We start from the raw sequence: 27946 nt of genomic DNA on the forward strand, positions 1-27946 counted from the left end.
ATAAAGAAAACACAGAGTGGTTATACAGAATTCTTAATTAAGAAGAGAAAGAAGAAACCAGTGCCTAGAACACATGAAAGCCAGAACGAGCCAAAATATGGTGTGATATGAATTTATGCAGACTGGGTCTTGTTCATGATAGTATTTCCAGCATTTAAAATAGTACCCGGCAAATCCTAAGCCCTTAGTAAGAAACAGTTGAATGAATGAGCTATACTTACAGCTACAAAACTTGGCTAACTCCAGTTAAATGGAACAAGTAAAAATCATTTCCTACTTCTCTAAACTTCAATAGAATGTTCTTATAATGGACCATGTGTTCTGTGGTTTCAAGCTATTTTGAGAATGACAGTGTACATGCCTCATCTCCCCCTGAGGGACCTCATCTCCAGGAAGACCAACACCACACCTTGTATGTCTTTATATACCGCAGAGTAGAGTGGCTGGCATATCACATTCTTTCAACACACATTTTAAGGAACAAAATACTAGAATAATTTCATTTGACTCTTTCCATGTTAACACATTGAAAAGTAATGAATTGTTTACTGGCCAATCTGTTCATTTCACTATCTTCACTACCAATATAGATTTCTACAAGGTGATTTATCTGTAGCAATCAAAATAGGACACTAAAACAAATGGATCAGTCATGCTTATGGTCCAATTTATCCACTGTGTATTAAGGGGGAGAGAAAGAAAAACTTTGACTGCATCGGAGCTGAAGTGCTACAGGGAAAAAATACAGTGAGTGAGGCATGCTTGTGCCTGAAACAGCCAAAGTAAGGATTCCTCAAAATTATGACTGAGGACAACACCTTCAGAACAGTGATGGTTGAGAAAACCAACTGCTATTAACCAAAAATGTTTTCAGATGACAACAAAGCCCTAGTGTTAGTTCATTAAAACATGGGTAGTGGCCAGGCGCAGTGGGTCATGCCTGTTATCCCAGCACTTTAGGAGGCCAAAGTGGGAGGATCACTTGAAGCCGAGAGTTCAAGACCAGACATAGTGAGATCCTGTGTCTACAAAAAATTTAAAAATTAGCTGGGTGTGGTGGCACACACCTGTGGTCCTAGCTACTCAGGGGACTGAGGTGGGAGGATCAGTTGAACCTGAGAGGTGGAGGCCACAGTGGGCTGAGATTGAGTCCACTGTATTCCAGCCTGGGCAACAAAGCAAGATTCTGCCTCAAAAAAAAAAATAGGCAGTATTTTCTGGGCCATGCACTTTACTGACGTCACCTTGAATTTTGCCTGACACTTGCTGTATGGGGAGAAAGTACTTCTATCTAATATAATGCATACCAGCACTGTCACATATTCAGTCTGCCTTTCCTATAAAACAATCACAAGTTATATATCTGGTTAAAACAACCAACTGAGAAAAAATTCTGCAAAACTACCTCACCCTAACTATTTCCTAAGAAGCCTATCTTAGTCCCATTCTGCAGCAAGGAGTGGGCAAGCAACACAAAGTGAGGTGTATGCAGAAACACTAAGATGCTTGTTAGTCATGCCTCAAAATATTAAAAAGCATCACAAAAAGCTGTACCTAACATTACTGTGTTTCTAATTTAACCTAGCATGCACTGTGATTAAGTCCATCAGCATGCTATTTCCATGCCATACGGAGAGAAGTGGGATAGCCCCCAGACAAAATTCAAGAAACTGACTCTGAAAGCTGTGTCCACAAGTCTCCAGCCTCCCCAGTGGCATCCCACTTCAGGCAGCCAAGTACATGTCTCATGCCTCCCACAAAGTAAATTTAAATAAATAGGAAATGACAAATGACTTGATATCAGTCATTTACACTTTTATTAAAAGCTATTTACACACGTGTGAAATCATCCCAATTTATTTTCATTTTCTCACTCATGAAATAATAAAATGCAGTGTTCCCTGTGACCTTTAGGCAGTCTAGTGGGTGGATCTCGTGTGGAGCATGAAAGGGCTCTGAAATCTTCTTATGTGGAAGGCTTATTCTGAAGGTTATCCTACTCAGTGAACTTTAGGAGACCCCAGGAATCTGAGTCTGAAAGGCGGAGAGACTAGATTCTCAGCTGCCTCATGCTTCTGAAGGAGCATCAGCCTTGACTGCAGCTGCCTGATTGAGGAGAATGCCAAACATCACAGCTTTTCAAAGAAGCAGAAGCTTTAACATCTGGAGTTTACTCTGCCTTCATCTGAGACTAGAACTACTTAACAGCTCAGCTCAATCTCTTCTTTCTACTCATCTTGCAACCTACCTTTCCCTATCTTCCCCTCGCCTCCTCAGTTTTATATACTGAGAGCTCAAACCACTCTCAGCACGTTCTCTCCCTCTTGATGTCTCCACCACCCATAATCATAAAGATAAGTATGATGTGATCAAGCATCAGGATATATACTCTAAAGTTTCAAGACTCAGAGGTTTTGCTGTTGAAGTGTCTGGTACATCCCAGGTTAAGGTGGTGACCATGCTTTCAGTTTTATAATATGTCCCTAAAATCATCATTTATATCATATAATGAGCTTTTATTCTGTAAATATAGCTTTGCTTCTATAGACAAATTCATTATCTTGAATTGATGGTGTCAAATTGTTATATGTCATGATAGTAATCGTGAAGATAAATACATCATCCTTTTCATTGGTTTTGTTTTCAGGGGTTTTGTTCATGTACAAAGATGTGCCCACACAATAAGACTGAATGCATAAGAAACACACAAATAACTTCTTTCTTTAAAGCTGGATCCTGTATGCTCCAAGTTTATCATGTTTTGGAAGTCAAAGCTTTTATAAATTAAATGTGACATGGGTTGATATATTCTATTTCATTTCTAGTAGAAGTGGTAGTAGAACCAACAATAATGATAATAATTTCTACATGTATTGAGTTCTTACTCTGTTTGCCAGCCACTGTCCAAGGGGATTAGATGTAAAAAGTAAAATAAGCCCTCAAAAAACCAATAAGCCTTGTAATTTTACAAATAAAGAAACTGAAGCAGAGGTTGAACAATGTGCTGAAAGTCATATAGTTAATATATAATAGGGACAGAATTCAAAAGCAGGCACTGATCTTAACCATTACTTTATGAAGTAATGCAATGCTCTTTTGAGGTCAGAATTCCTCTCAGGTTCTGGGAGAGATCAGATTTTTTAGTATTAATTTTTGCCCACTCAATAGCTTCTATTTCATTTTTTTATAAATTGAGGAGTAATAAAATCCATGGAAACATGTTATCATACATCTCTCCACAGCCTAAGTATAAATATCCAAGAGTAAAGTTGAAAACTGACCATCAGACTCTAAGTCTGTGTTCAGACCTCAAGTTTTTCATGATTTTTAAGCATAAAGCATCTTCAAGGTTTCAGAGTATAAAACAAAAGTACCAGGTTGGGAGAGGGTGGTTCTAACTAGCCAACCTCCTCGAAACAGCTTTTCAAAATGCAGTTAAGCATGGTACTCAATCTAGATTTTCCAGGCTGAATCTATAATTTAGATTCCAAGGCTTGTCATAGCTAATAGTTGTTACTCTTGATCATGTGGATGCCAGCTTTCATAAATATATGAGGCCTGTCTACACATTCAATTTTCCAATGACCTTATAAAATTGATCCAAAAAAACAAATGTTGCTCCTTTTATTCATTTAACAATGTGAAAGCCTCCTGTGAAATATAAAAATCCATGGGAGGTACCCCGACTTGTTAGCTCTGATGACTAAATTGAAGACAAAGAGAAGACTTGATACAGTTATTAGTTGTAGCTAATCTGCATCTACAGTCTTGTTAGATAAGATTTTGAGGCAATGCCATGTCAAGTTTTCAGGCCCACAATGAAGACTACCAAATGCATAAGGCCTACCAATATTTTCTTGACATGTTTTTCAAAGAATATTACTTTCTAACATAATATTCTCCTTGAAGAATTCTCCTCTGCTATACCTAACAATACTAATTACTATCAATTGTATGTCACATTGCACTTTCTTAAGAATTTCAATGTACTTGAGCCATATACTATTCCTGCAAGATATAAATAGAATCAGTGGAACTCCTCCTCCCACTTCACAGATGAGTAAATTAAGTCATAGATGGGACAAATGAATCACTCAGAATCACAGTTAGCTCACGGCAGAATCACAGGTACTCTAAATCAGGAGTTTGAGTAATTGGTGTAATAATTATCCCAATTCACCAAGAAATCAACTTAAAATATGTTGGTGTTAATAGTGAGAGGCTGTTGTAGTAATTAAATAATCACTCCATTGATTTTAAGGATGAAGTAAACTCTATAGTTGATCATTTTCATGGTGGCACACTGAAAACAAAAATGAAATCAACTAATAAAATGGAAAGTCATTCAAGAGATATTTTTTGAGTGCTTACTATGTGCCAGGCACGGTTCTAGATGCTTAGGCTAGATATATCAGTGAATCAAGCCACAAAACAAGCAAAAATCCCTGACTTCATAGAGCATATATTCTAGCAAAAGAGACAAAAATGTGCAATTAATATAATGGTAATAAATAAATTATACACACATACACACACACACACACATATATATATTAAAAGTGCTAAAGAAGCACAAAGAAAAAATGAAATTGGGCAAAGGGGATCAGGATTGCTGATGGGTAGACAGGTTGGAGTTTCATTAGGTTGGTCAGGGTTGACCTCGTTGAGAAGGTGAGATCAGTGGATACACCAGGGAAGAGAATACAAGCAGGGAAAAGGCTCCACAGAGTATCCCAGTGTGTTCAAAGAGCAGGAAGAAAGCTAATGTGACTGAAGCAATGTTAGCAAGAGGGAGAGTTGTGTGAGGTGAGGTTAAAGAAAGATTGGGGAGAAAAACCTTGCAGGGCCTTGCAGGCCACCACAAGAAATCAAGCTTTTACCCTGAATGAATAGGACACCATTGCAAGGATCTGAGCAGTTGAGGGGCATGCTCTGACTTAAATTTTTAAAGGGATCTATTATTAATTATTAAATGCCTTAAAATATTTTACTCAATATATTATATAATCTTTGTCATATAGATGAATCACAATGGACTCTCCTTCTCTCAGAATAAAATTCTATTATTCCCATTTTCCCAAAGAAAATATCCAGGCTCAAAATGTCTAGAATAAGAGCTAGTAATGATACAGCCAGGTGAAAAGAACAATTTTCCTAACTCATAGTTCAAAACTGGTTTCTCTTTTCTATGTACTCATTTATATCATAGTTATAAAGGAATGAAAATAGTAATTGAGATTAATTAAATAGATTATCCATCAATAGAGATGTTCAGTTTGATACATTAAAATCAAATTGAGCCCATTTTTCCCTTATTATTCATTTCTGGGAAATAATGATACAGGTAATTTCCCTGAGATTTCTATTTGAAATGACATGTGTGCATTCAGACTAAAAATGTTGGATGCAGAAGTAATCATGATAATAATTTAAACTTGAAACAGTACATTTAGCAAGTTCTTCAAAGTCTTTTAGTTATTGTCATTTATTAACTGTCCACTAAATGCCAGTCGCTATGCTAAATTCATTGCATATATCATATTTAATATTCATAAAAAATTTAAGAATGTCATTAGAAATCCTGTTTCACAGATGACAAATATAGATCCAGAGAGGCCAGTGATTGAAAGGTCACACACTGCTTAGCCCCAGAACCAGGATTTTACTAAATCTCCAGTCTAAAGCAAGGTTCTCTTCATTAACAGCGATACTCAACATACCACCTCAACATTCCTAACTAAAAGGTCAGCCAGATATGGGTAGTCCCATTTTCCAGACAATGAGCTGGTCACAGAAAAGTTAATCAAGCATCAACATTTATTTTATGACCACAATATGCAAATCAATATTTAGTTGCTGAGAAAGGAGGATTTATTATACAATATCTTGACTCAATGGGCTTTGAATCTTAATAAGGTAACAAGAGAAATATAAAATGGTAATAAATCATATATGATAGCACATAATATGTACCAGGAGACATAGTGCCAATGACTGGTTAAAAAAATTAAGAGAGAAAATTTAATCTGGGTGCTTCAATTCAGTTAAGAAAGATCTTTACTAAAAAGGACTGGTATTAAGATGATTTTCATAGGAAAGGTAGAGTTTAGATAAGCAGAGGGGATGAGGAAAAAATGATTGCAGTCAGAGGAGATCATATGACTAAAAGCCAAAGGAATAGATGAGAATGAATTATCAAGAGAAAATAAATAGATGTGTTTGAAGGGCAGGAAGAATTGGAGGTGGGGTAAAGTGGTAAATGAAACCAGAGAAATAGACTGTGGAAATCCTTGTTAAATTAGCAATCGAAGGGAGGAGAGAAAGAATTGATATCATTGAAATGCCAATACGTAGCATATGCTTTGCGTATACTTTTTGTTTATATAATCAACTCAACAACCCTAAAGGTAACTATATCACAGCCACAGAAACAGAGGTGATATGGCCAAGGCACAGCTTTGTGTGTGGATGGAGCAGAACTCCAGTCTAGACCTGTCTGCCTCCAAGGAATATGTTCCTTCCACTATCCCTCGCCACCATCTACCAAAGGAAATGGGGAGCCTCTGTTGGCACTTGATCAAGAGAAGAGAGTGACATATGAAAAGGAGTATAAAGCTAAAGAAGACTGACCTGACTGTGAGATATTAGCATGTGTTCAATATCAGAGGATTGAGGAAGGAAGAGAATAACTCAAGAAAAGCCACTTAGTGTATTGCATTAACCTAATTAACAAGGTAATGTAAATCTCTATTTGAATGCAAGCATTGGAAATAAAAAGGATGCAAGATTTTACAACAGAAATATAAGGAGATCAATGGCAATACATAAGTCCTCAAACAGGTAGTTTCTACTACCTAACCATATACCCAGAGGATAAATATTCCCCGTAAAAATTCAAAGAGACAAAGTCTACAGGCTAACTTGCATATTTTAAAATTTGACAGCAGATGATTTATTTTAAAATAATACAATCTATGCCTTACGAAAAAAATCTGCCTTAGTGCAATATGCCTCTTAAACCATGATTGTGAATTATGAGAACCTTACTTCTTACTTACTAAGCTTACTTCTCTTATACAAGTTTGGCCAATAGTTCATTGCCACATATGTTAACCTGGATAGTAATTCCTTATATTCATACTTATTAGGCATATTAATTACTAAACAGATATTCTTTTCCTTTTTATTTTTCCTATTAGAAACTGAGCATATATTAAACAACTGAATTCTTCCTTCAGGATACAATGTGTCATACCTGTGAACATTAATCCTCTCTGGGATTTTTCTCTTAAAATGTAAGATATCACTCAGGGATTCAGGTCAAAAACTAATAGAAATTAAATGGCATATTATTGAACCAGTTGGGTCTCTTCCAACTTTTTTCTTACCCATGGACAATCCAAACCATACAATTGCCAAACATACATACATACATATATATATATATATATATATATATATATATATATATACACAAAACTTATATTTTTAAAGGAATTATTTGCACAAATATTCAGGAATTTAGTCAGACTAATACAAATCTTTTCCAGCAACTTAGCATTGCAAAGTCACCAAACCTGGCAATAACCAGGTTAACTACATAAATCTTGTATTAGTATCAACTGTTCAACTAATTTGTCTTAATTTTGAATTAACTGTGAAACTAAATGTCTTAATGATTATGAAACAAACAAGTGATAAATGTGATCATTAAAATTTAACATATTGGCTAAGCCAAATTTTCTTTCCCTTTTTGAATAAAAATATATTTATTTTTCTGAACAAAAAATTAATGTTTAAATTTGAAATCAAACTGTGCCACAATCCAAAAATTTAGACCTATGTCTAACGTATATCTTAAATGTCTTTGAAAGTTTCAAGAACAACAAACTTGTGCTGTATTCTAGAAATATCACATGCAAGTGTAAAGAAGTATCATCATAGAATGCTAAAAAGAGTATTTGTTAAAATACAACCACTATATTCTTATATTTTTTATGTTCCTTATTTCTGTGTATCTGAGCTGATGTGAAAATACGATCAAAGAAAGTATACATTCTTTACATATGAAATATAATTTCATATGTATATCTGCTCAATAATGCTAGATTTTAACATACTGTAAGTGTGAGAAAGTTAATTTAAAACTATTCATGCAGAAAGTCTGGGCTCCATATGACTTTAGGCATTCTATGAAAGATATGTTAAATACATTATGTATGTATAAAAGGACTCACAGATAATGTTTTTTCATATATCTTACTTTCTATTTTCTATAATTTTATATACACAGTGATGCATTCATATATAAAATGTATTAAAATAGGAATATTACCCTTAACTTTTAAAGGCATTATTTTATGAGAGTTTTAAAAGAGGAAAACTATTTTTACCTCCCAGTCCTGGTCTAAGCCGATTATCGTAACCATCCAGAAGTCTGTCAAGAATTCTCGTAAAGATGGTAATGTTATTTTTAGCCTCATCTTCTTGGATGTTAGCCAGCACCAACCTAAACAGATAATTTTAACAGCTGATAAATATACATGTGTGTGTTTTGCAAATGCGAACATGCTTTTCTTCCTTAATTTAAATTTTAACACTCCCTGAGCTATTAGTACCACCCATTTTCCTCCTTTTTTTTTTTAACTTCTATAAATATCGGTATGTCTTCAAAAAAGGTAAACATGAAGTTGAAATAGATTCTAAATAGTAGATAATCAGAAGTTTGATATTAACATTATTTGAGATTCTTATCCCTTTAACATTTTATGTGGACTATTCATTTTCTTTCTAAATCCATCTCCTGGGATATATTATGATTGTAGATTAACACATGCAAACACTATTACTATTGCTATTCTACAGTTAGAAAATTCCAATAATCAAACAGACTCCTGAAATAACTGTTTTCAATATTAATTGGAAAATAAATTGCTTTTTTGGAGGTAAATATATTTTCTATCTCTCTCATAAGTGTCTTTCTTTTTCATATGTATTTCTCTCTTTTAAATCAGGATTTTTTCCTTACTTTGGGTATACCTCCACCCAATGGCCAAGTACAATATAAGCATCAGGGAAACTCCACTGGCTATGTGCCAGGCTCCATGTAGCCAGGAGGTGGAGGTGGGCTCTGAAAGCATCAGCAACACATACACAGCTGCAGAGATCCTTAGAGCCTAGTTCTTCCTGTTTGGTCTCTGAGAAGAGCAATATTGTAAAGATTAAAATGCCTAGTTACTTTGTTTTGGTGACAATTTTGTAGAAAGAACAAATGGTCTTAAAATATCATCAGAAAAGCTTTAGAAATTGTGATTTTCTCCATTATTTCTCCATCATAAAGCCAAACACCTGATTCTGTGACATGCAGCAATTTGTTGCAGAAGCAACTAAATGTATAAAACAGAATGTCCTTTTCATTGTCTTTTTTTTTTTCTCAGAATGAATCAGAGATTTAAATTACTGGCCCCAAAAAAGAATCATTTATATAATAGAATACAATACTGGCATAAGCATTACTGGTCAAATATAGAACAGAAAACTAGTTGAGAGAAGTATGGTTAAACACTGAGATTTTCAATGATTATTAATTGATCATGGATTGTCCACTCTTTTAAAATAAAAGACAATATATAATTACATTCTGATCAAGGTGCATTGTATAAAATATTATTGAAAGTGTTCATTTGCATTTAAATGATTACAGACCTAGTAGCTATAAATAGTCATGATACATCAAAAACTGGTTACCAACCTCAAACAAATATTGTCTTAAGAGCAGAGAAAATACTAAAATATTGAAATGAAGATAAACATCTACAAATTAAATAAGTATCACTTTATACCCTCTAGCCTCAAAAGTTTCTGTATTGCCTACGTAAGCTAATTTTAAAACCAATAACTAAGATGTTCATAAAGTTCCACATATTTTCATTTGAAAGTGTTTTTTAATCACATTTTATATTTTCTTTCTCAAATCAATATGCAGTCATTAAATTAGTAGATATTTTCCAAATAAAAACAAGGCTTTATGAGATAGATGGCATCTCAATTCTAAGAAATGTTTTCATACTTTGAACTTGGACAATAAAATAAAAAGTTAAAAGAGAAATAAAGGTATAATAAAGACTTATTAGATTTTTAAAAATAAATAGTTACAAGAACATTCTTATAAAACTTTTATCTTAAGTCTTCTGGTATTTTGAGAATCATATCCTAAAGGCATTAAAGAAAAGATGTCCACTGATGATGAAAATCAGGAAAGACTACAAAATAAAATGAAGTTACTGAAAGCAATAAAAATTAATTTCATGTTTTTATAGCATAGGCAAAAGAAAATTCATTACTTATTTTAAATCAGTACTCCTGACTGTAAGCATTTGAGAAAAAAATCTTAATAATGCAAAAGGTTGATGATTAATAAATCTAGCTTTTATTTTATTGTTTGTGATTGTGAAGTTGTATACTACCTCCACCTAGAGGTTTAAGACTCACACATCTTTTGGGTTTTCTATGGTGACTAAAGGAGCCATACCATTAAAAAAAAGAAAAGAAAAAGGAAAAAAAAAAATTAGTTAACACTCAAATCACTTAGCTGGTACTTTTCTGTCAGCTTGAAGGAAAACTTGGCTTCCTTATCGAATCCTGGTGTTATATTATAAGTGCCTATAATTAATCACTTCAATTCCTTGTAGGAATGTGCCACTGAAAGGATTTTCTTTTCTTCTGTGAATGTTCTGCATGGAAAATGTTTCTGTTTGCTTTTGGATCTTATCACTAAGAACGAGAAGCAGTGAAGTTTTCACAGTCTACTACTTCATAGTTCACTTTCCCCATACACCCCATTTTCTGAGAAATAATTCTTTAAAACACCCTTGATATTCAAAAGCATTAATGGCTTACAAGAAACACATCTTTACCCTGAATTAAAATAGTCAAATACAATAAATATCTCACCTGGCAGGGTCCCACACCAAGAAAACAAAAAGCAGCAACTGCATGTTGTAGATGTTCAATTTTGTCTTCATCACCGCCGCTCTTTACAAAGCCATGGAAGGAAAAACAAAATACACTTAAAATTGCCTTCAGTTCCACTATCCAAGTAACCCCAAAGAATATCCTTTCAGTTAGGGATTCGTGTTAAAGCTATGGAGATTACTTCCTGGACAGTGTGTAGGACTGGATGATTGAGAGACGATTTCTTTTTTATCGACCCCCACCCCCACCCTTTTCCTTTCTGTTTCTTTCTTTCTTTTTTTCTTTCTTTCTTTCTTTAACAGCAAGATGACCAGGTAATCAGACTTCTCTCTGCCAGGAACGTCCCCCAGCCTCATCGTCAGCAAACACTGTTTTGCGCACACATGTAATAATAACACCCTGGACTTTAAACTGACATAGCAGCTGGAAAGGGAATGGGTTGGAGGGGAGGGGAGGAAAGGAGAGGAGAGGAGAGATGGGTACTTCACGCCACAACCCCCTCAACCAAGACCACCTCCGCAACCACAGCGGGAAAAGCTAGGGGCAGGCAACCCACTTTTGCAATTATTCTTTTCATTACAGTGAACTGCGGTCCTCACGTCTTCGTTTCTTCACTCCCCTTAACAAAATAAAATAAAATAATTTCCCTTTCCTGCCCACCCACGGTTGCCCAAGACCAAGTCTTAAAGGCAGCCGGGTTCGGATCAAGTGCTGCGAAACAACGCGTTTGACAGCTGCTCCGGAGCCGAGAATCACAATAAGAGAAGGCGCGTGAGGCTCCGGCAGCAAACATCAGCCAGGCAGGCAGAGGTAATCACAGTGAGCAAAGTTGAAGACTATAAAAGAGCCAAGCTAACGTGCTGACGAGCAGGTGTCCTGGATTTTATTGTAGTTGCAAATATGCTTCTGGTGATAAGTATCGAAATTATTTTTTAAGTGCGCTGGGGAGGAGGGAGGTGGGGGAATTGAGCCTCCTCCGTTTCCAGGGAGCCTCTGAAAGTGGGGTGGGGGGAGATGAGGCATGCACGCGAAGCAAAGACAAACAGGAAAGGGTCTCTATCGGGACCAACGTGTGCGACCCTACCTGAAACGGCAAGCAGAATTCAGTGTTTTCTTCCTTTTGCCCTGATCTTGACGAGATAGGAAACTTGAGAGAGAGAGAGAGAGACCGAGACTGCAGCAGCCAAGCGAGCGTGGAGCGATGGGCTGGTGGAAGCCGGAGAGGAGCGCTAGGAGCGGCGGCGGCGGCGCGAGGTGTAGAAGGAGGCGAAGGCGTTCGTAGTGGCGGTGATGGGCGGAGGAGGAGGAAGAGGAGGAGGAAGAGGAGGAGGGGGAAAACGATGACAGGAGCTGGGGCGGGGGGAAAATTGGGGGGACGCGGGCGGAGGCGCGGTGCGCGCCGGCGTGGCGGGCACGAGCCCCGCGCCTGGAGGAGGAGGAGTCAGGCCGGGTAGGAGGGCTAAGGAGGTTCCCGGGAACGCAGGGAGCCCCCCGCGCCCCACCCCCCACACACACTCCCCCGCCTCGATTTCTGGTAACTGACCGTCGCCCGCCTGGCACTAGCAGCGGCGCAGACCCGGGCGGCGTCGGGCGCCTGGGTGCGCTCTGAGCGCAGCTCCCCTCGCCCACACCGCGCCGGAGGAGCGGAGCCCACGCGCAGCCCCGGGCTGCTCCCCGGGGACGCTTGCCGGGGCTCCCGAGAGGCCCCAAGGTTCCTGGCAGGGCTGCTGGTGGGTGTTGGTGTGAAGTCGGAAATGCAGTGTGGCTGTGATGCCCTAGATCCCTGGGGCCGCGCCCTGCCGCCCGTCCCCCATCACCCTGCTGTGGAGCGCCGTGGCTGCTAAGAGGTAAAGAGGTTCCGCTCCCGCTGGAGGGCAAGGGGACTAATCACGCCTTTACTTAGTCATCAGCGCATCCACGCAGGACCAAGTTCAAAGCATGTTGCGTGAAATCAGACAGCAGGAAGTTTCTTTGATTCCTTAACCCTCCTGATATACCATTCATTCCTTCACACTCCTGCAATAAAGACTGATTACCCCTGAAAGCTCTGAGAGATGGAGAATTCCCTTGAGCCAGTCAGTAAAGTCCATTTGCAGATTACACACACACGTTGGGAAACCTCCCGCTCACTTCCAGCAATCCTTTTCCAACCTCTTTTCACAGGCGCCCTCCCTAGCAGGTGATCAAACTCAATCAACAGCTCCAAAAAGTTTACATTACCCCGGAGCAAAAACGGACCTGCTGTGTTTCTACTACCTCTGCAACTCATTCCCCAGTGGGAGGAAAGGTAACAAGGTTTGAGGTTTTCCCCCTTTAGGGCTTTTTGCTGGCAAAGGGACTTGGAATTCCTGTCCCATCTTACACTTTCAGCATTGTGTCTTTGATCTGTCTCATTTCTGTTCTATTTTATCTGAGGCGATAAAATCCAAACGTGCAACTTGAACAAAAAAAAAGGGACATTTTCCTTTTTGTACTGCACATAAGGCAGAATGTTATGCACATTCTACTAAGGCAAAGCAGAGCCAGTGTTTATCTCCTCCAGAAGTTGTTATAAACGTTAGACACTTTAAAGGAAAAAAGAGAGAGGGATAAGTATGCTGATATGTTTCTGTCATTTTACATTCAGAGTCAATATGTGCCAAACACTTCAATTTTGTTAGTTATGCACCAAAAATTCAGATGTTTTTCCTAGATGGTGCAGTTTTTCTAACAGGCACTGCTAATCTGCAGTAAATTTTAGCTTTGCTTTGAAGATTATGGGAGGAGAGTAAAACCTTTACATTGTAAATATTTCCAGCTGTTCTTTTTAACCTATTAATTACCATTTTCTGGATGAGCATTTAATATTTTACAACCTAAACAAACATTTGCTGTCTTATTTAGCTTGCTCTGTGAAGAATGGAACACCACCCAGCTCTCTCCTCCATCATTAATATTCTTTTCCTGACTTGCCCATTGCAGAGTCTAATTGAAATTCACAAAGATAAAAAGCATGCCATTTAAAACCTTGCAACCAGAGAACCTAAGTATCTTATACTTGGCATGAACAGTTCACTTCCTACTGTATTTTCCATTTCTGTGAGTCAATCTTCATTAAGATCTCTATCGCCTCTCCATTTATATTACTAATAAATTGTTGATATTTTGATAATGGAAGTTAAGCAGTGTATGGTTTCTTCCCACCCTTAATTGCTATGCTCCAACAAAATTTTTCTTTAATGAATGTCACAATTTTTGTAAATATATTCATATATTATTCTGATACTTATAAAGTCTTCTCCTGGATTCTAATATCAAATTATAAATGTTAGTTTTAATTTTTTTATTCAACATTTATATCAATGGGAATTGTTTGTTCTGAGGAATTAGCTTTTCCCATTAGCACCCTTATTAAATGTGTAATTTCAATGACATATGACCTTCTTATATGACACTTCACAAAGTTCAAGCTGCTTTGAATGATTTTCACCATTTTGGTTTTTTTCTGTAAGTGTATGTTACTACATCCCACAGATTTAGAGATTCATTTACTGGAGAAAGACCCACAGTAAAAACTAAATTTAAAAGTTTTCATTATAAAACCTTGATTTTTAGTTTTCACAAAATGTTTTACAATTTTAAATGTTGGATAGCTGTAACTTAAACTTCAAAGCACATTAAAGGAAATGGAACTAGAAAAGCTGATTGTGGGCAGCAGATTTCTACTGTTTAGCCATATCTATACTGTTATTTTGTTGTATTACTAGCCCAGACAAATTTCTCTGGAAAGTTGGAGGATTATCCAGCTTCCTCAAACATCTGACAAACTCAGCCAGATTTTCTTCTCTGCTCTTTGTGACAGAGTGCAGGTTAACTGCCTGAGATCTGAGCCAGCCTGTGTGGGTCGTGACTAAGCTCTTCCTACCCACTCCTTTTAGAGCATGTCCTAAGGCAACCAATCCTGAGGAAGAATTGACAACTAATTGGTTGTCAGTAAATCCATTCCCACCCAGGCTTGGGCAACACAAAACCTTCTGTTTCAAACCTCTTTGAATTACTGATCAACAAATTAGGTTGGTGGGTGGAGGTGGTCACTTCTTACATATTCCCCAACCCCAACACTGAAATCCTTAAGGAAATTTCCACATAAAGACCACGAATAAAAGAAAGCTGAAGAATTGGGAGATCTTGGTTTTGTCTGATTTCTTATTAGCTGACATCTCACAATATTGTACAATTTTAAGATTTGTTATAAAAACTGTTCATGTTCTTGAACAGATATTTTGTACATCTTCCATTTTTAGAGCTCAGCCTAGCATTGCTGCTATAGAGAGCTACTACTTTATATGCCCTAGGGGACTTCATTAATCTCTAAGCTTTCTATAGAGTGATATGTGTATAGAAGTATATATATTACATATGTATATATATAATACACCTATATTTATTGTACACTTATATGCATACATACATATATACAAATATGCTAATATATCTGTAGATAAATATATATCAGAACTAATAAAAAGAGACATGAATATTTTAATAAGAATAGCATTTAAATACCACAATTCTACAAAATACATTTAATCTTACTACTACATGAATTGGATCATGATGATCTTTACATGCTTTAAAGAGCAATATCATAATTACTTCAACAAGAATAGCATCTCACTGTATTTAACTTTTTAAACTCTCAGCACATATTTCATATAATAAATTTGTGTATATTTTAACTACATACATTCCTATGTGATTCATTCATTTGAATGAGAATACAAATTTATGAAAAATTAGGAACTGAAGCACAGATTATTCTGTTTTCAAACAATTAAATATTATCTTCTACTTTTTCCCATTGAGCGATTTACTAATTTCAAAGTGGACCTGGAGTATATGTCAGTTCTCACATATTCACCACATTACCGAAAGACAAAACAAAACAAAACTGGTGCAAATTCTTAGCTGACAATTATCAATTCAAAACCAGGACTTGGTCAAGCTCTATTTTTCCCATGTATTGCATTTAGATGGAGGGTTAGGCCCCAAGGTTCTTAGAGAAGAAACAGCTGTAAAGTGGAAGTAACTAGTTTCACAAACAAATAATTCCAAAACTACTCTCTTACATTCACGGATCTAGGTCACATTTCATTAGAGCTAAATATATCATGTGTATTAGCTTGGATAAACTATGCACATTACCTTCTTCAAATAGAATTAGTAACTTTCTGTTTACCAAGCAATTTTACAAATTCTCATCCAACTTGTAAATTGAATACAATAAGCATTCAGGATATCCTGGTGGTTTCTGAGATTTTTAAAACAATTTACATCAAGACACACATAAGAATTATTTGTAAGAAAATTATTTTACCTTCCTTTTTTAAAATTACAGGTATAATTTATTTTTAGGTTAATCAATTCCTTCCTAAAACAAAGATAAAACTCTGGTAATTCAAACCAAAAATTTCCTCATTGAAAACTATGCTTGTTAATGAAGTATAAGCTGCTACATGATCAGCAGCTTTACTTGTAACACATGTCCTTTAAATAATATTCATAGTAATGACAAGAATAAAAGGAAACCTGTAATGTCTTCATTGGTATAACAGCTTAGATTCCATTCTCAATGTTTTGTATTAACTCATTTAATCTTCAAAAGTAAGAAGTTATTGTTATTTCCATTTCACTGATAAGAAGGTTTAGACACAGAAATATTAAGCTGACTCAAGGTCTCACAGTGCTGGCAGAAGGAGTAGAGCCCTGGCAACATGGCTCCAGAGTTTCCATAACTACTATACTATTTGTAATAACACCTTATCATGTGCAATTATTCAGACAAAGGCAACAACAATAACAAAATCAGAAAACAGAGCAAGTCCAGGACCTAATTTGAACCCATTTATAAACACCTCAGGTGGGATAAGATTGGTCCAACTGAAGGATTATTCCAATATCATTATTTATAGCATCAAAACACTTGCATCTTAAGAGGAACAGAGGGTATATATAGTGAAGAAATAAATGAAAAATATAATCAGGCTATGGGCATTTTGTGGTCAATCAGCGCGACATGAAAGAGAAAATAGAAACCAATTATTTCTAAGAAAAAGTGAATAATGCTATGGCAAATTAATTATGGATATCAAATGATTTTAAATATAGATCATTTCTCTTTGGTAGAGACTTTTTGTATTTGAGAGAGTGGCTTGCTCATAGACGCTCAATAAATAATTGCTGATCTTTGTAAAGTTAAGCACTTTGGAATACAAATTGGGAGCCTTGGTTCCAGAGCCTGACCTTGGGCAGTCTTAGCTATGACATGTGCTGTTACCTCTTAGAGCTCTATCTCTGTCCATCACTGACTATCAGTGCTTAGATACTTTTTTTCCTCTATCTTATCACCTTTCATGGAAATCCTGAACACTGGGAGATATTCATTCTAGACTCTTTCTCAACCACCCACCAGTACCGTACACATACACACACACAAGCACATACACACACACATTTACTATCGCTGAGAAAGTACCTCCTATCTATCCGTTATCTGAACCATTCTGTTCATTACCAATTCCATAGCCTTATCTCTATCCTCACTTGGAATACTGCAATACTAATAAACAGTGGCCTACTAATTAGTTTCTCTGCCTCTGATCTTCGTTTTCTCTGATCTGTCTTCCATTGGAACAACAAAAATGTTTCTAAAACTAATTTTGATAGTGTCACTCAGCCACCTAAAATGTTTTCTTGAGAACAGTATAAGGTGCAAACTGTTTTGCATATCACATCTGACTTCAAATTATAGCTTATACCTCCAGTCTCAACTCTGGTTTCTCTGCACACTCCTTGTTACACACATACACACACGTGTACACATACACACACACGCACACACATCCATAGCCAGCATTCATTTTCCAAGCATCATTCTTTCCTCTATGCTTCCTGCAAACATAGCTTTTTGCATTTCTCTCAAGAGCCAGTGGTTTCATGTCTCTATGCTTTTGTTTCTCACTGTCTTCCCCTACTGGAATGCCACGTTCACCCTATCTAGCTGATGAACACTCCAAGTTTCAGCCATGTAAACTATTTCTTCTTCCAGATAAAATTACCATGCCTTACTTTTTACTCCTGTTGAACTTAGCACAGGCATTTAACATTAAACCTAGAATATTCAACTGAACTTATTTATTAACTTTTCTATCACACTGTCTTAGTCATTTGGGGCTACTATAACAAAATACCATAAAATGTGTAGCTTTTCAACAACATAAATTTACTTTGTACAGTTTTGAAAGTCAAGAACTCCAAGATCCAGGCACTGCAAGATTCAGTGTCTGGTGAAGGCATGCTTTCTTGTTCATAAATGGTGCCCCCTTGCCATGTCTTCACATAGTAGAAAGGGGGAGGTAGCTCTCTGGAGTCTCTTTTATGAGAACACCAATCTCATTAATTAGGGCTCTGCTCTCAGGACCTAAGCATCTCCCAAAAGGCTTCACCTCCTAATACCACAGGGATTAGGATTTCAACACACGAATTTTGGGAGAACACAAACATTCAGATCATAGCACTCACCCTATTGAACTGTGAGCTATTTAAAGGCAGAAGGAGACTCATCTAAGCTATCTTTACCTTCTACATGCATAGGCGGAATCAAGCATATATCATTTTCAGGAAATTCTTGAGGACATGAGCATCTGTACCTTCATATGTGATATAGTTTGGATATTTGTCCCCTTTAAATCTCATGTTAAAATTTGATCCTCAGTATTGGAAGTGGGGTTTAGTGGGAGGTATTTGGGTTATGGGGGCAGGTCCTTCATGAAGGTCTTTGTGCCCTCCCCCAGTAATGAATGAGTTCTTCTTCTATTAGCTCTCTTGAGATCTGATTGTTAAAAAGGCTTGGCACTGCCTTCTCTCTCTCTTTCTTTCTTCATCTTTCCATGTGATGCCTTCTGTCCTATGCCTTCTGCCATGAGTGGAAGCAGCCTGAAGCCCTCACCAGAGGCAGATGCTGGTCCCCCGCTTTTTGTACAGCGCCTGAAGAACCACAAGCCAAATAAACTTATTTTCTTATAAATTATCCAGGTCCATGTATTTATTTATAGCAATGCAAAATGAACTAAAACAATATGTATATGGGAATCATAATCCTTCCTTCAGAGGAATGAGATGTTACAGAGAGTCGAGGTTAAGAGCTCAGACTCTGGTTCTAAATCCTAATCTTGCTGCTTATTCACTATACAACCTTTGATGAATTCCTTAGCCTTACCTTGTCTTAGTTTTCTTACCTGAAGAATAAAAGTATCTGTAGAACCTACTACTTTTGGTCATCAGAAGTATTTTATGAGTTGATATATGTGCACAGAACAACACATGGCTCATAGACAACACTACACAGTGTTTGCTGGTGTTACTGAAGTATTTGAAAGCTGTTAGATCACTGCCTCCACATTCAGTTGATGAGATTTAGTTGCATGCACAGCACTTGAATTTGTTGAATCTTTTGGCTCTTATCTTTTCCCGTGAGTGTGAATATGTTCCCATCCACTCTTTCCCACCCACATTCAAGCTCCCACCTTCACAGAATGACCTGTCAGAGCCCAGCACATATACCTACATTCTCTTACTTTGCATTAGATTATTTTTTCTCATGAATACATTGTTTCCCTCATTCCCTCATTTTTTTTCTGCTCTTTTTTTTCTCCTGTCCTCCTTTTAGTATCGTATGCCCTCCTTTTTATTCCAGCTCGGCCTGTTTCCATCTTTCGTTAGTTCTCTAATGTCCCCTTTTCCTCCCTCTTTCTCATTAGTATTCCTACATAGCATACATCTGCATTTGTGTATGCACTTGTCTTTTGGCATATGGAAAAACGTGTGTTTATAAGAGTGCATACAGATAAGAAGACAGTGTCTATTTAAGCAGATGGGAATGTGAGTGCTTATGCTGCACATGGATGGGCGTCCCTGCCTGTGTTTCTGGGTAAAGGCCTCTGTATAAGCAATACTATTAAATCCACTCAAATGCATGGTACTGATCCATTATATTAATTGAATTGAAAAGTCAAGAGGGGCTTTATTTTTTGAATTGGCTACTGATTTGCCTGAAATTTTTTTTTTAAGTCACATGTTTAAATGAAGCCCAAATCTGTAACACCTAGAGAGCTAAATTCATTTGTCAACGTGAAGGCATCCAGCTGCCCCTCCTACCCGTGCCCTAGAGTGAAATATGGTTAAAAGTTGCTATTCCTTTTTCTGTGATTTCTGGGTATCCAGTATGTATTCAGCTGGAAAAGAGAAATATGAAAATTTTCTGTATTATGAATTAAGAGTTAACAAATTATCCTTAAAATAGGATAACAAAATAACAAACTATTCCAAAATATTTTGGTGGGGAGGGAGATATTTTTATAGAGGCTAATGATGGACATTAGTGCTCTCCAGCAAATATTGCCAGTTTCCAGCATAGATGTATGAACAGATCAAATTTTCTCACTTTCCTTGAAATTAGAGTTGCTAATGAAAATTGCTCGGACCAATGATAGGGAAGCTAAACAGACTTAGGCCATTTCCAGATGGAAACTGGGTGAATGAGTGTCTGATTCACCATGTTTACTCCTTCCCTGTTACCTGGGTATGACCAGTGATGCTCCAAATAGTGCTGGTTGCTCAGTGGGTCCTTGAATGAGGATGACAAAGATCAGAACTCTTAACTGACTGGCACTGAACATATAGCATGGACGAGAAATACATATTTGCTGCTTTAAGCCTCTAAAATTTGAAATAGTATCTACTACAGAATAACTTGATCTCTCCTTACAGCTGAAATATGAAAAGAAAAGCAAAGGTTTTTTGTCGTGTTTTAATACCAAATATTGATTGAAGAAGTGGGATATAAAATCTTTTCTGGCAAAGAAGATTTTTAAAAGATCCAAAAATCACAGCCCATAAATACCTGCTTGCTTAAGCCTAAACCAAATTATTTCATGGGTCTTTGGTTGTATTTATGCTTTTTTCCCATTTCTTAACTGTTTTTATCTTTATTTCTCCTCCACCTAAACACCCAGAGGGGCTGAGAAAAAGTCTGACATTGTTCTTGAGAAACACTTCTTCTAAATCTCTGTTTCATTCTTCCTTATAGTGGCACAGACATTGGGTAGGTGGATGATATTCATTGAGTTCCAACAGGAACTCTGATTATCAAATCATCTGACAGGTATTAGAAGTGGGATAGAAAATGATTTAAAAAGAAGGGTTAAGGAAAAGAGGACTGATGTGACAGCAACTGTTAGATGTTAAAGTGAAAGAGAGACGGTTAAAAAAAAAACTGGTTCTGAGTAGAAATGCATGTTAGGAAGGTATCTCCATGTTTTCACTACGTAAAGAAAAACAAAAGAAATTGGCTCTGACCTAAAAATACAATGAGAACTTTGAGGCCTTTTTCAGAGATTTTTGACAAGGTAGAAAAGGCCAGTTAGTTACAGGTTTTAATATGAACTATTTTGTTGTCATTGCACAATTCACTGGAGCAAAAATTTATGGGTTTAAACTGCTTTTAGCTAGTCAATCAACATCAAACCATTGAGACAATTTAGCATTCAAACTGTGAAAAGAAAAATGTACTTGTCTTTAATAAGCCCTTGAGGGAGCAGAAACTATTTCTCTCTTCTTATATTCCTCACAGTGCTTTCCAGACAGTAAGTGCTCAGTAAACATTAATAGAAAATACAATAGACAAGCGAATAAACATGAGTAAATTAACAAATGAATGAAAGACTGTGCCAAAAAGTTCTTAAAGTTCGTTTATAGTAGCTTACCTGTTCTCACCTTCTCCATTTTTACCCTCTCTAGCCTGGGCTCAATGCAGTAGGCTGTGTGATCTTGCCACAATACAGAGCTGATCGTGTCACTGCATAACTTAAAATTCTTCAAATACTTTCTATTTCTCCTAAGTTCAAGACTAGATTCCTTACATGGCTGATGTCTTGCAGGCCTTGGCTCCTATCTGGTGTTGAATCATTATTTTCCTTGCTCCATGAACACCAGCCTTCTTTCAGTACCTGAAATGTGCCAGGCTCCCTAATGGCATTTCTTTTCCTGCCATAGGGCATCATAGCACATGTTTCCTCTGATGGAAGCCTCCTACCTCCTTTACCTGATTTGAACCCATTCATTCCTCTTAGAAGATATTAGGAAGCACTTCCTTAAGCCTTCCCTGACATAGTAACCCCACCAGCAGTCTCTGTTATGTTCCCTTGTTAAATGTGCTTTTTTTTAAAGATATCTTGTCTCAGTTTTTTAATCATTGTGTGTGATTATTTTATTAACATCTGTTAACCAACAGTGCTATATATTCCATGAGTTCAGGTGTCCTGCTTATTTTTACTTAACATTGTATATCCTTGAATTAGTGCATTGCCTGATTCATTGTAAGCATGCAATGAATCATTGTTGAAAAAAATTAAAGAACAAATAAATGTATAACAAGCTCAAAATGTGATGTATAATGTTACTTTCAAAGCTAACATATCCTATGCCTAAAATTAAATCTATAGTCCAATTATTTGGACTGTCGCTATTGTCATAAACAGCCTATGGAGAACTAGGAGCTGAAAACAATGTCACTGCCTCTCTACACTTATGAGAAATGAGAAGAGGACACATTTTGTGTTAGTAAAAAAGTGGGAGAGAAATTCAATCAAGGTAGGCCAGCAAAAGAAACAAAAGGAAATGATGTATTTGGTTCACAATAAGGAAGTTTTTTTTGTTTGTTTGTTTGTTTTTTCCCTTGCTCTGTCTCCCAGACTAGAGTGCAATGGCGCAATCTTGGCTCACTGAAAACTGTGCCTCCCACGTTCAAGCAATTCTCTGCCTCAGCCTCCTGAGTAGCTGAGATTATAGGCACCCGCCACCATGCCTGGCTAATTTTTGTGTTTTTAGTAAAGACGGGATTTCACCATCTTGGCCAGGCTGGTCTTGAACTCCTGACCTCGTGATCCACCCACTCAGCCTCCCAAAGTGATGGGATTACAGGCATGAGCCATTCAATGTAGGTGGTAATGATAGAGGCCAGTGGGCTATTAGCTTCAAAGGATAAAACTGCACATAGGTTATTGCCAGTGTTCAGGAACTGACATCCATCAAATCTTGCCTTAGTATCTCTGCCTAAAATAGAATGATCTATTATTATTTAGCTAGAATATAGGACAAAAGTCTGATGGATAAAGAAGAACACTGACATTAGAAAATCACAGCCTGAAATGTTTTAAGGGACTTTGCCATCAAAACCAATCCTGCCATCTATTTCTACCTAGGGCTATGTCTGAGCCATAAAGCTGACTAACTTCAAGAAACCATTGAATTTACAAGTCATCTAGGAGCTCACTGAGGAACCCTCTCAAACACTCTACCACCACCACAAGCTGATTTGTTTATGATATTTTCTGGTGCAATTAACTGTAGACATTTTAGTATAAGTAGTAGACATATGTGTATAGACAATTTAAATTTAACTAACATCTTACGGTGGGGTTAACCTAAGAAAATTTTCATTATAAATCAAGCTGTTTTAGCCTTATTAATTAGCATAAGACCTATAATAAATAATCTTTTGGCGGTAATAGTAATGGGATTTGAAGCTAAGAAGACTTTAAGAGGACCCAAACTCCTTGCATGAATAAGGTCTACAAAGAGCAAGCTCAGCAATGCCCAGAGTGCCACAAGCCAACCCTAGAGACTTTGACCTGGAGACATCTTGCCACTGGATCCAATTACAAGGCCAGCAGATCTTGCCATCAGACTCTCTTGTGTAACACTCAAAGTGAATATTTCATGGAAGATGCTGGTCTATGGAACTAAGGGCAAATGAATGAAACTTTTCCCAAGCTAAGAAGTTCCATGACTATACCTGCTTGTTAATAAATGCATTCTGCTTGGAAGATTTTCGCCTGAGATCTGCTTTCATTGTGAGTTAACATCCATCTAGTTAGGAGATTGTAGGGTAGAGACTACCTCTAATCAGTGGTGGTTACTCATGTTCACCAGAAGAACCTGACATTCACTAAAGGATCAAATCGGTTTTGCATAGTTGGGTGATCTAGAACAGTTCACAGGATCTGTAGAGTTTGAAAATGAGAGAACAAGGAGTGAGCAGCTGCTATTTAAGAAAGTGTTGCTAGGGCTTTAGAGTTGTGATAGGACTAAAGGTATCAATAGTGACAAAAGTTGGCTGAAGCTAGTACAGAAAGGAAAGGTGCACTCACACCTGAACCTAAGTTTTTCAATTTAGACAAGGCCTCCCTTGGAAAATAAAACTTATGTCACAGGAAGAAAGGGCATGGAGCAGAAAAGGTGTTTTATTTCTAGAACATTTGTAGGTAATATGGAAAGAAACTCTTGAGCCTGGTTGTTGGTAGGCTCAGAGCTTGGCTCTGTCCCAAGTCAGAGCCAGAGATATTTTAAGTTTTAGCATCTTTCCCCAAAGAAAGCTCACCATGGTGAAACCGCCCCCATAGAGTTTACAAGAATTACATGCTGGATTCTGGGCAGAAAAAATAGTTATAATTAAGCATTAATCAGGCTGCACTTTGGTTGTTGAGTCAGATGGGGCTGACTTTATGTAGCTGTGCTGAACCCAAGGTCTAAACCCCATGAGCTTTATGGAGGAGTGAGTTTCCAGCAAGATTTCATGTGATCTGTTCTACTGAGGTTTTACCTAGTTGTCAGGATGCTGGCTTTCCAGGTCTTCAATAACACCCAGTCTCCAGGCTGACTATGATGAAAGGGCACATCTGTAGGAAACAGCAATCTGCTAGAAGCAAATTTATGAATGGCAGGTAGAATCAGGCCTAAGGATTGCACATACCTGACAGTGTCTCGCTCTTTTTTATGTATGTTGTTGGGGTCTTTTATTCCAAGGGTGGAGCATGGGAAGGACATCCCATATAGCATTTCAAAAGGACTAAATTTGAGCCTGATTTTAAGAGCCACTCTTACTCTGAGCAGGGAAATAGGCAAAGCCTTATCCCAGGTCAAGTTGGTTTCCTGACAAATCTTAACTAAAGCCTTTTCTCAGGACATGATTCATTTTTTCACACTTCCTTGTGGGGCCTCCAGGCTGTGTGGAATTTCCATGTTATGCCAAGGACTTGAGAGACATCCTTAGTGACTTTAGCCACAAAGGTGGCACCATTGTCACTCTGATTAGAAACGGGCAAGCCAAACTTAGGGATGAATGTTTTTAAAGCAGAGCCTTAGCAACTTCAGATATCTTCTCTGTTCTGCAATGAAATGCCTCAATCTATCCTAAAAAAAGAATCTACAAACATGAGCAGATATTTAAAGTTTCCTGCCACCCTCAGCATCATGGTGAAGTCAATCTACCAGCCCCAAGTTGGCCCTTCACTCCATGCCTGGACTTCTTGTATCATGGGTGGAGGGCTGGTTTTTGGGTTACTCCAGACCCAGGAGAGACACTTCTGTATGACCATTTGAAAAATCTTATGCATACGTGGGTGAACAATATGTCTCTGACTCCAATGGAGAAGGGCATCCCACCTATACTGAGTGGTTCCCTGAGTATGTCCAACAATGCCATCCTTGAAGCATTCAGATACTAGGAATATCCCCTCTTGGTTATGTATCCATCCATCCTGTGTTTTTCAACTGGGGTCAAAACCCCAATCGAGTGCTCTTTTAGGTCCTCCTCTGAATATGTAGGTAGTTCAAGGTCAAGGATTATTCCAGGTGTTAATGGCATTAGTAAAGTTTGGGGGATCTTTTCTCTTGCTGTTGTCTTTGCAGCCTTATCTAACTGATCATTGCCTTTTGCCACCAAACTGTCTGTCTGTTGATGCCCAACGCAATGAACTACAGCCACTTCTTTGGAGCCCATGACTGCCTCTAACAGAGCTAAAATCTCTTTAGTATGTTTAATTTCTTTGTTGCCAGAAGTTAAAAACCCTCTTTTTTTTTTCCCAAATAATCCCATGAGCATGGATAACACAGAAGGCATACCTGGAATCTCTGTAGATAATTTTTGAGTCTTTACCTAGTTGGAGGATGTGGGTGAGGGTAGTAAGTTTTGCTTTCTGTGCTAATGTTCTGGGGGAAGTGCCTCAGCTTCCAAAACTTGCTGGTGTATCACCACAGCATAGTCGGCCTTTTTTTTTTTTCTACCTGGTCCATAAAGCTACTTCCAACTGTGAACATCTCCAAATCTGGATCTTCCAATTGTACGTCAATCATACCTGGCCAGCTAGACTTAATTTGTTGGATAATTTGTAAGCCGTCATGCATAGGTTTAGATGCTATCTGAGGAAGCAAGGTGGCAGGATTTTAAGCAATATCAGCTCTCAACATCACATTTAGGTTATTCAGGAGGATGGCATAATATTGACATAGGCTTCTAGAGATCAACCAATAGCTTCCTTTTTGTTCCAGTAAAGGAAGTACATAGTGGGGTGTGTGCACTGTAGTTAGCTGGGCCAGAGTAAGCTTTTCTGCTTCCTAAAGAAAATCACAGGTGGCAGCAATAACCCTAAGGCAAGATGACCATCCTTTTGTGACAGTGCCCAATTGTTTTGAGAATTATGGACCTGGCCTCTTGATGTTCCCTAAATACTGGGTTATCATTCCTAAATCCGTTCCTTGTCTTTCATGCAAAAATAGGTCAAAGGGCTTTCTTATACTGGGGAGTCCTAATACAAGACCTGTTATCAACTTTTCTTTAATGGTCAAAAAAGCCTTTTGGCAATCCCCAGTCCATTCTAACAGTTTGTTATATTCCTTATATATATATATATATATATATATATATATTTTATATATATATATAATATATATTATATATATATATACATATATTTAATTTGGGGGGGTACATAGTAGGTGTATATTTTTATGGGGTATGAGAGATGTTTTGATACAGGCATTCAATGTGAAATAAGCACATCTTGGAGTTTGGGTTACCTTATCTCCCCTTTAGAACATCATGTGGTCGCTTCCAAGATAGCTGAATAGGAACAGCTCCGGTCTGCATCTCCCAGCAAGATTGACGCAGAAGAAGGGTGATTTCTTCATTTCCACCTAAGGTACGTGGTTCATCTCACTGGGACTGGTTGGACAGTGGGTGCAGCCCATGGAGGGTGAGCTGAACCAGGGTGGGGCATCACCTCACCCAGGATGTGCAAGGGGTCAGGGGATTTCCCTTCCCTAGCCGAGGGAAGCCATGACAGACTGTACCTGGCGAAATGGTACACTCCTGACCAAATACTGTGCTTTTCCCATGGTCTTAGCAACCAGCAGACCAGGAGGTACCCTCCCAGCCTGGCTCAGTGGGTCCCACATCCACAGAGCCTTGCTCACTGCTAGCACAGCAGTCTGAGATCAACCTGTAACACTGCAGCTTGACGGGGGTAGGGCAATCCGCCTCTGCTGAGGCTTGAGTAGCTCAAAGTGTAAACAAAGCAGCCAGGAAGCTCAAACTGGGCAGAGCCCCTGCAGCTCAGCAAGGCCTACTGCCTCCCCAGATTCCAACTCTGGGGGCAGGGCATAGCAGAACAAAAGGCAGTAGACAGCTTCTGCAGACTTAAACATCCCTCTCTGACAGCTCTGAAGAGAGCAGTGGTTCTCTCAGCATGGTGTTCAAGCTCTGAGAACAGACAGGCTGCGTCCTCAAGCAGGTCTCTGACCCCCCACGTAGACTGACTGGGAGACACCTCCCAGTAGGAGCTGACAGAAACCTCAAACAGGCGGGTGCCCCTCTAAGATGAAGCTTCCAGAGGAAGGATCAGGCAGCAGTATTTGCTGTTCTGCAGGCTCTGCTGGTGATACCCAAGCAAACAGGGTCTGGAGTGGACCTCCAGCAAACTCCAACAGACCTGCAGCTGAGGGGCCTGACTGTTGGAAGGAAAACTAACAAACAGAAAGGAATAGCATCAACATCAATAAAAAGGTCATCCACATCAAAACCCCATCTGTAGTTCAT

The 27946-nt window shown here is 38.0% G+C and overlaps 1 protein-coding gene across 3 annotated transcripts in view; it reads right to left on the minus strand.

Moving 5' to 3' along the window:
* GABRA2 (gamma-aminobutyric acid type A receptor subunit alpha2) overlaps positions 1-12427 on the minus strand; it is a 152324-nt gene extending 139897 nt beyond the window's left edge. Inside the window, exons 1-3 of one of the 3 annotated variants that reach the window (XM_054486021.1) lie at positions 12059-12427; positions 10954-11034; positions 8394-8509 (exon numbers count right to left, since the gene is read on the minus strand). In XM_054486021.1, the coding sequence (XP_054341996.1) occupies positions 8394-8509; positions 10954-11024 (187 nt within the window). In that variant the 5' untranslated portion in view covers positions 11025-11034; positions 12059-12427. Of the gene's footprint in view, positions 1-8393; positions 8510-10953; positions 11040-11530; positions 11589-12058 lie in introns of those variants that run through there. The other 2 variants (XM_063663620.1, XM_054486020.2) reach the window with 2 other exon arrangements.
* Between the last annotated feature and the right edge of the window lie 15519 nt (positions 12428-27946).

This window comes from Pongo pygmaeus, chromosome 3 (assembly GCF_028885625.2).
Source record: "Pongo pygmaeus isolate AG05252 chromosome 3, NHGRI_mPonPyg2-v2.0_pri, whole genome shotgun sequence".
Lineage (NCBI taxonomy): Eukaryota > Metazoa > Chordata > Mammalia > Primates > Hominidae > Pongo > Pongo pygmaeus.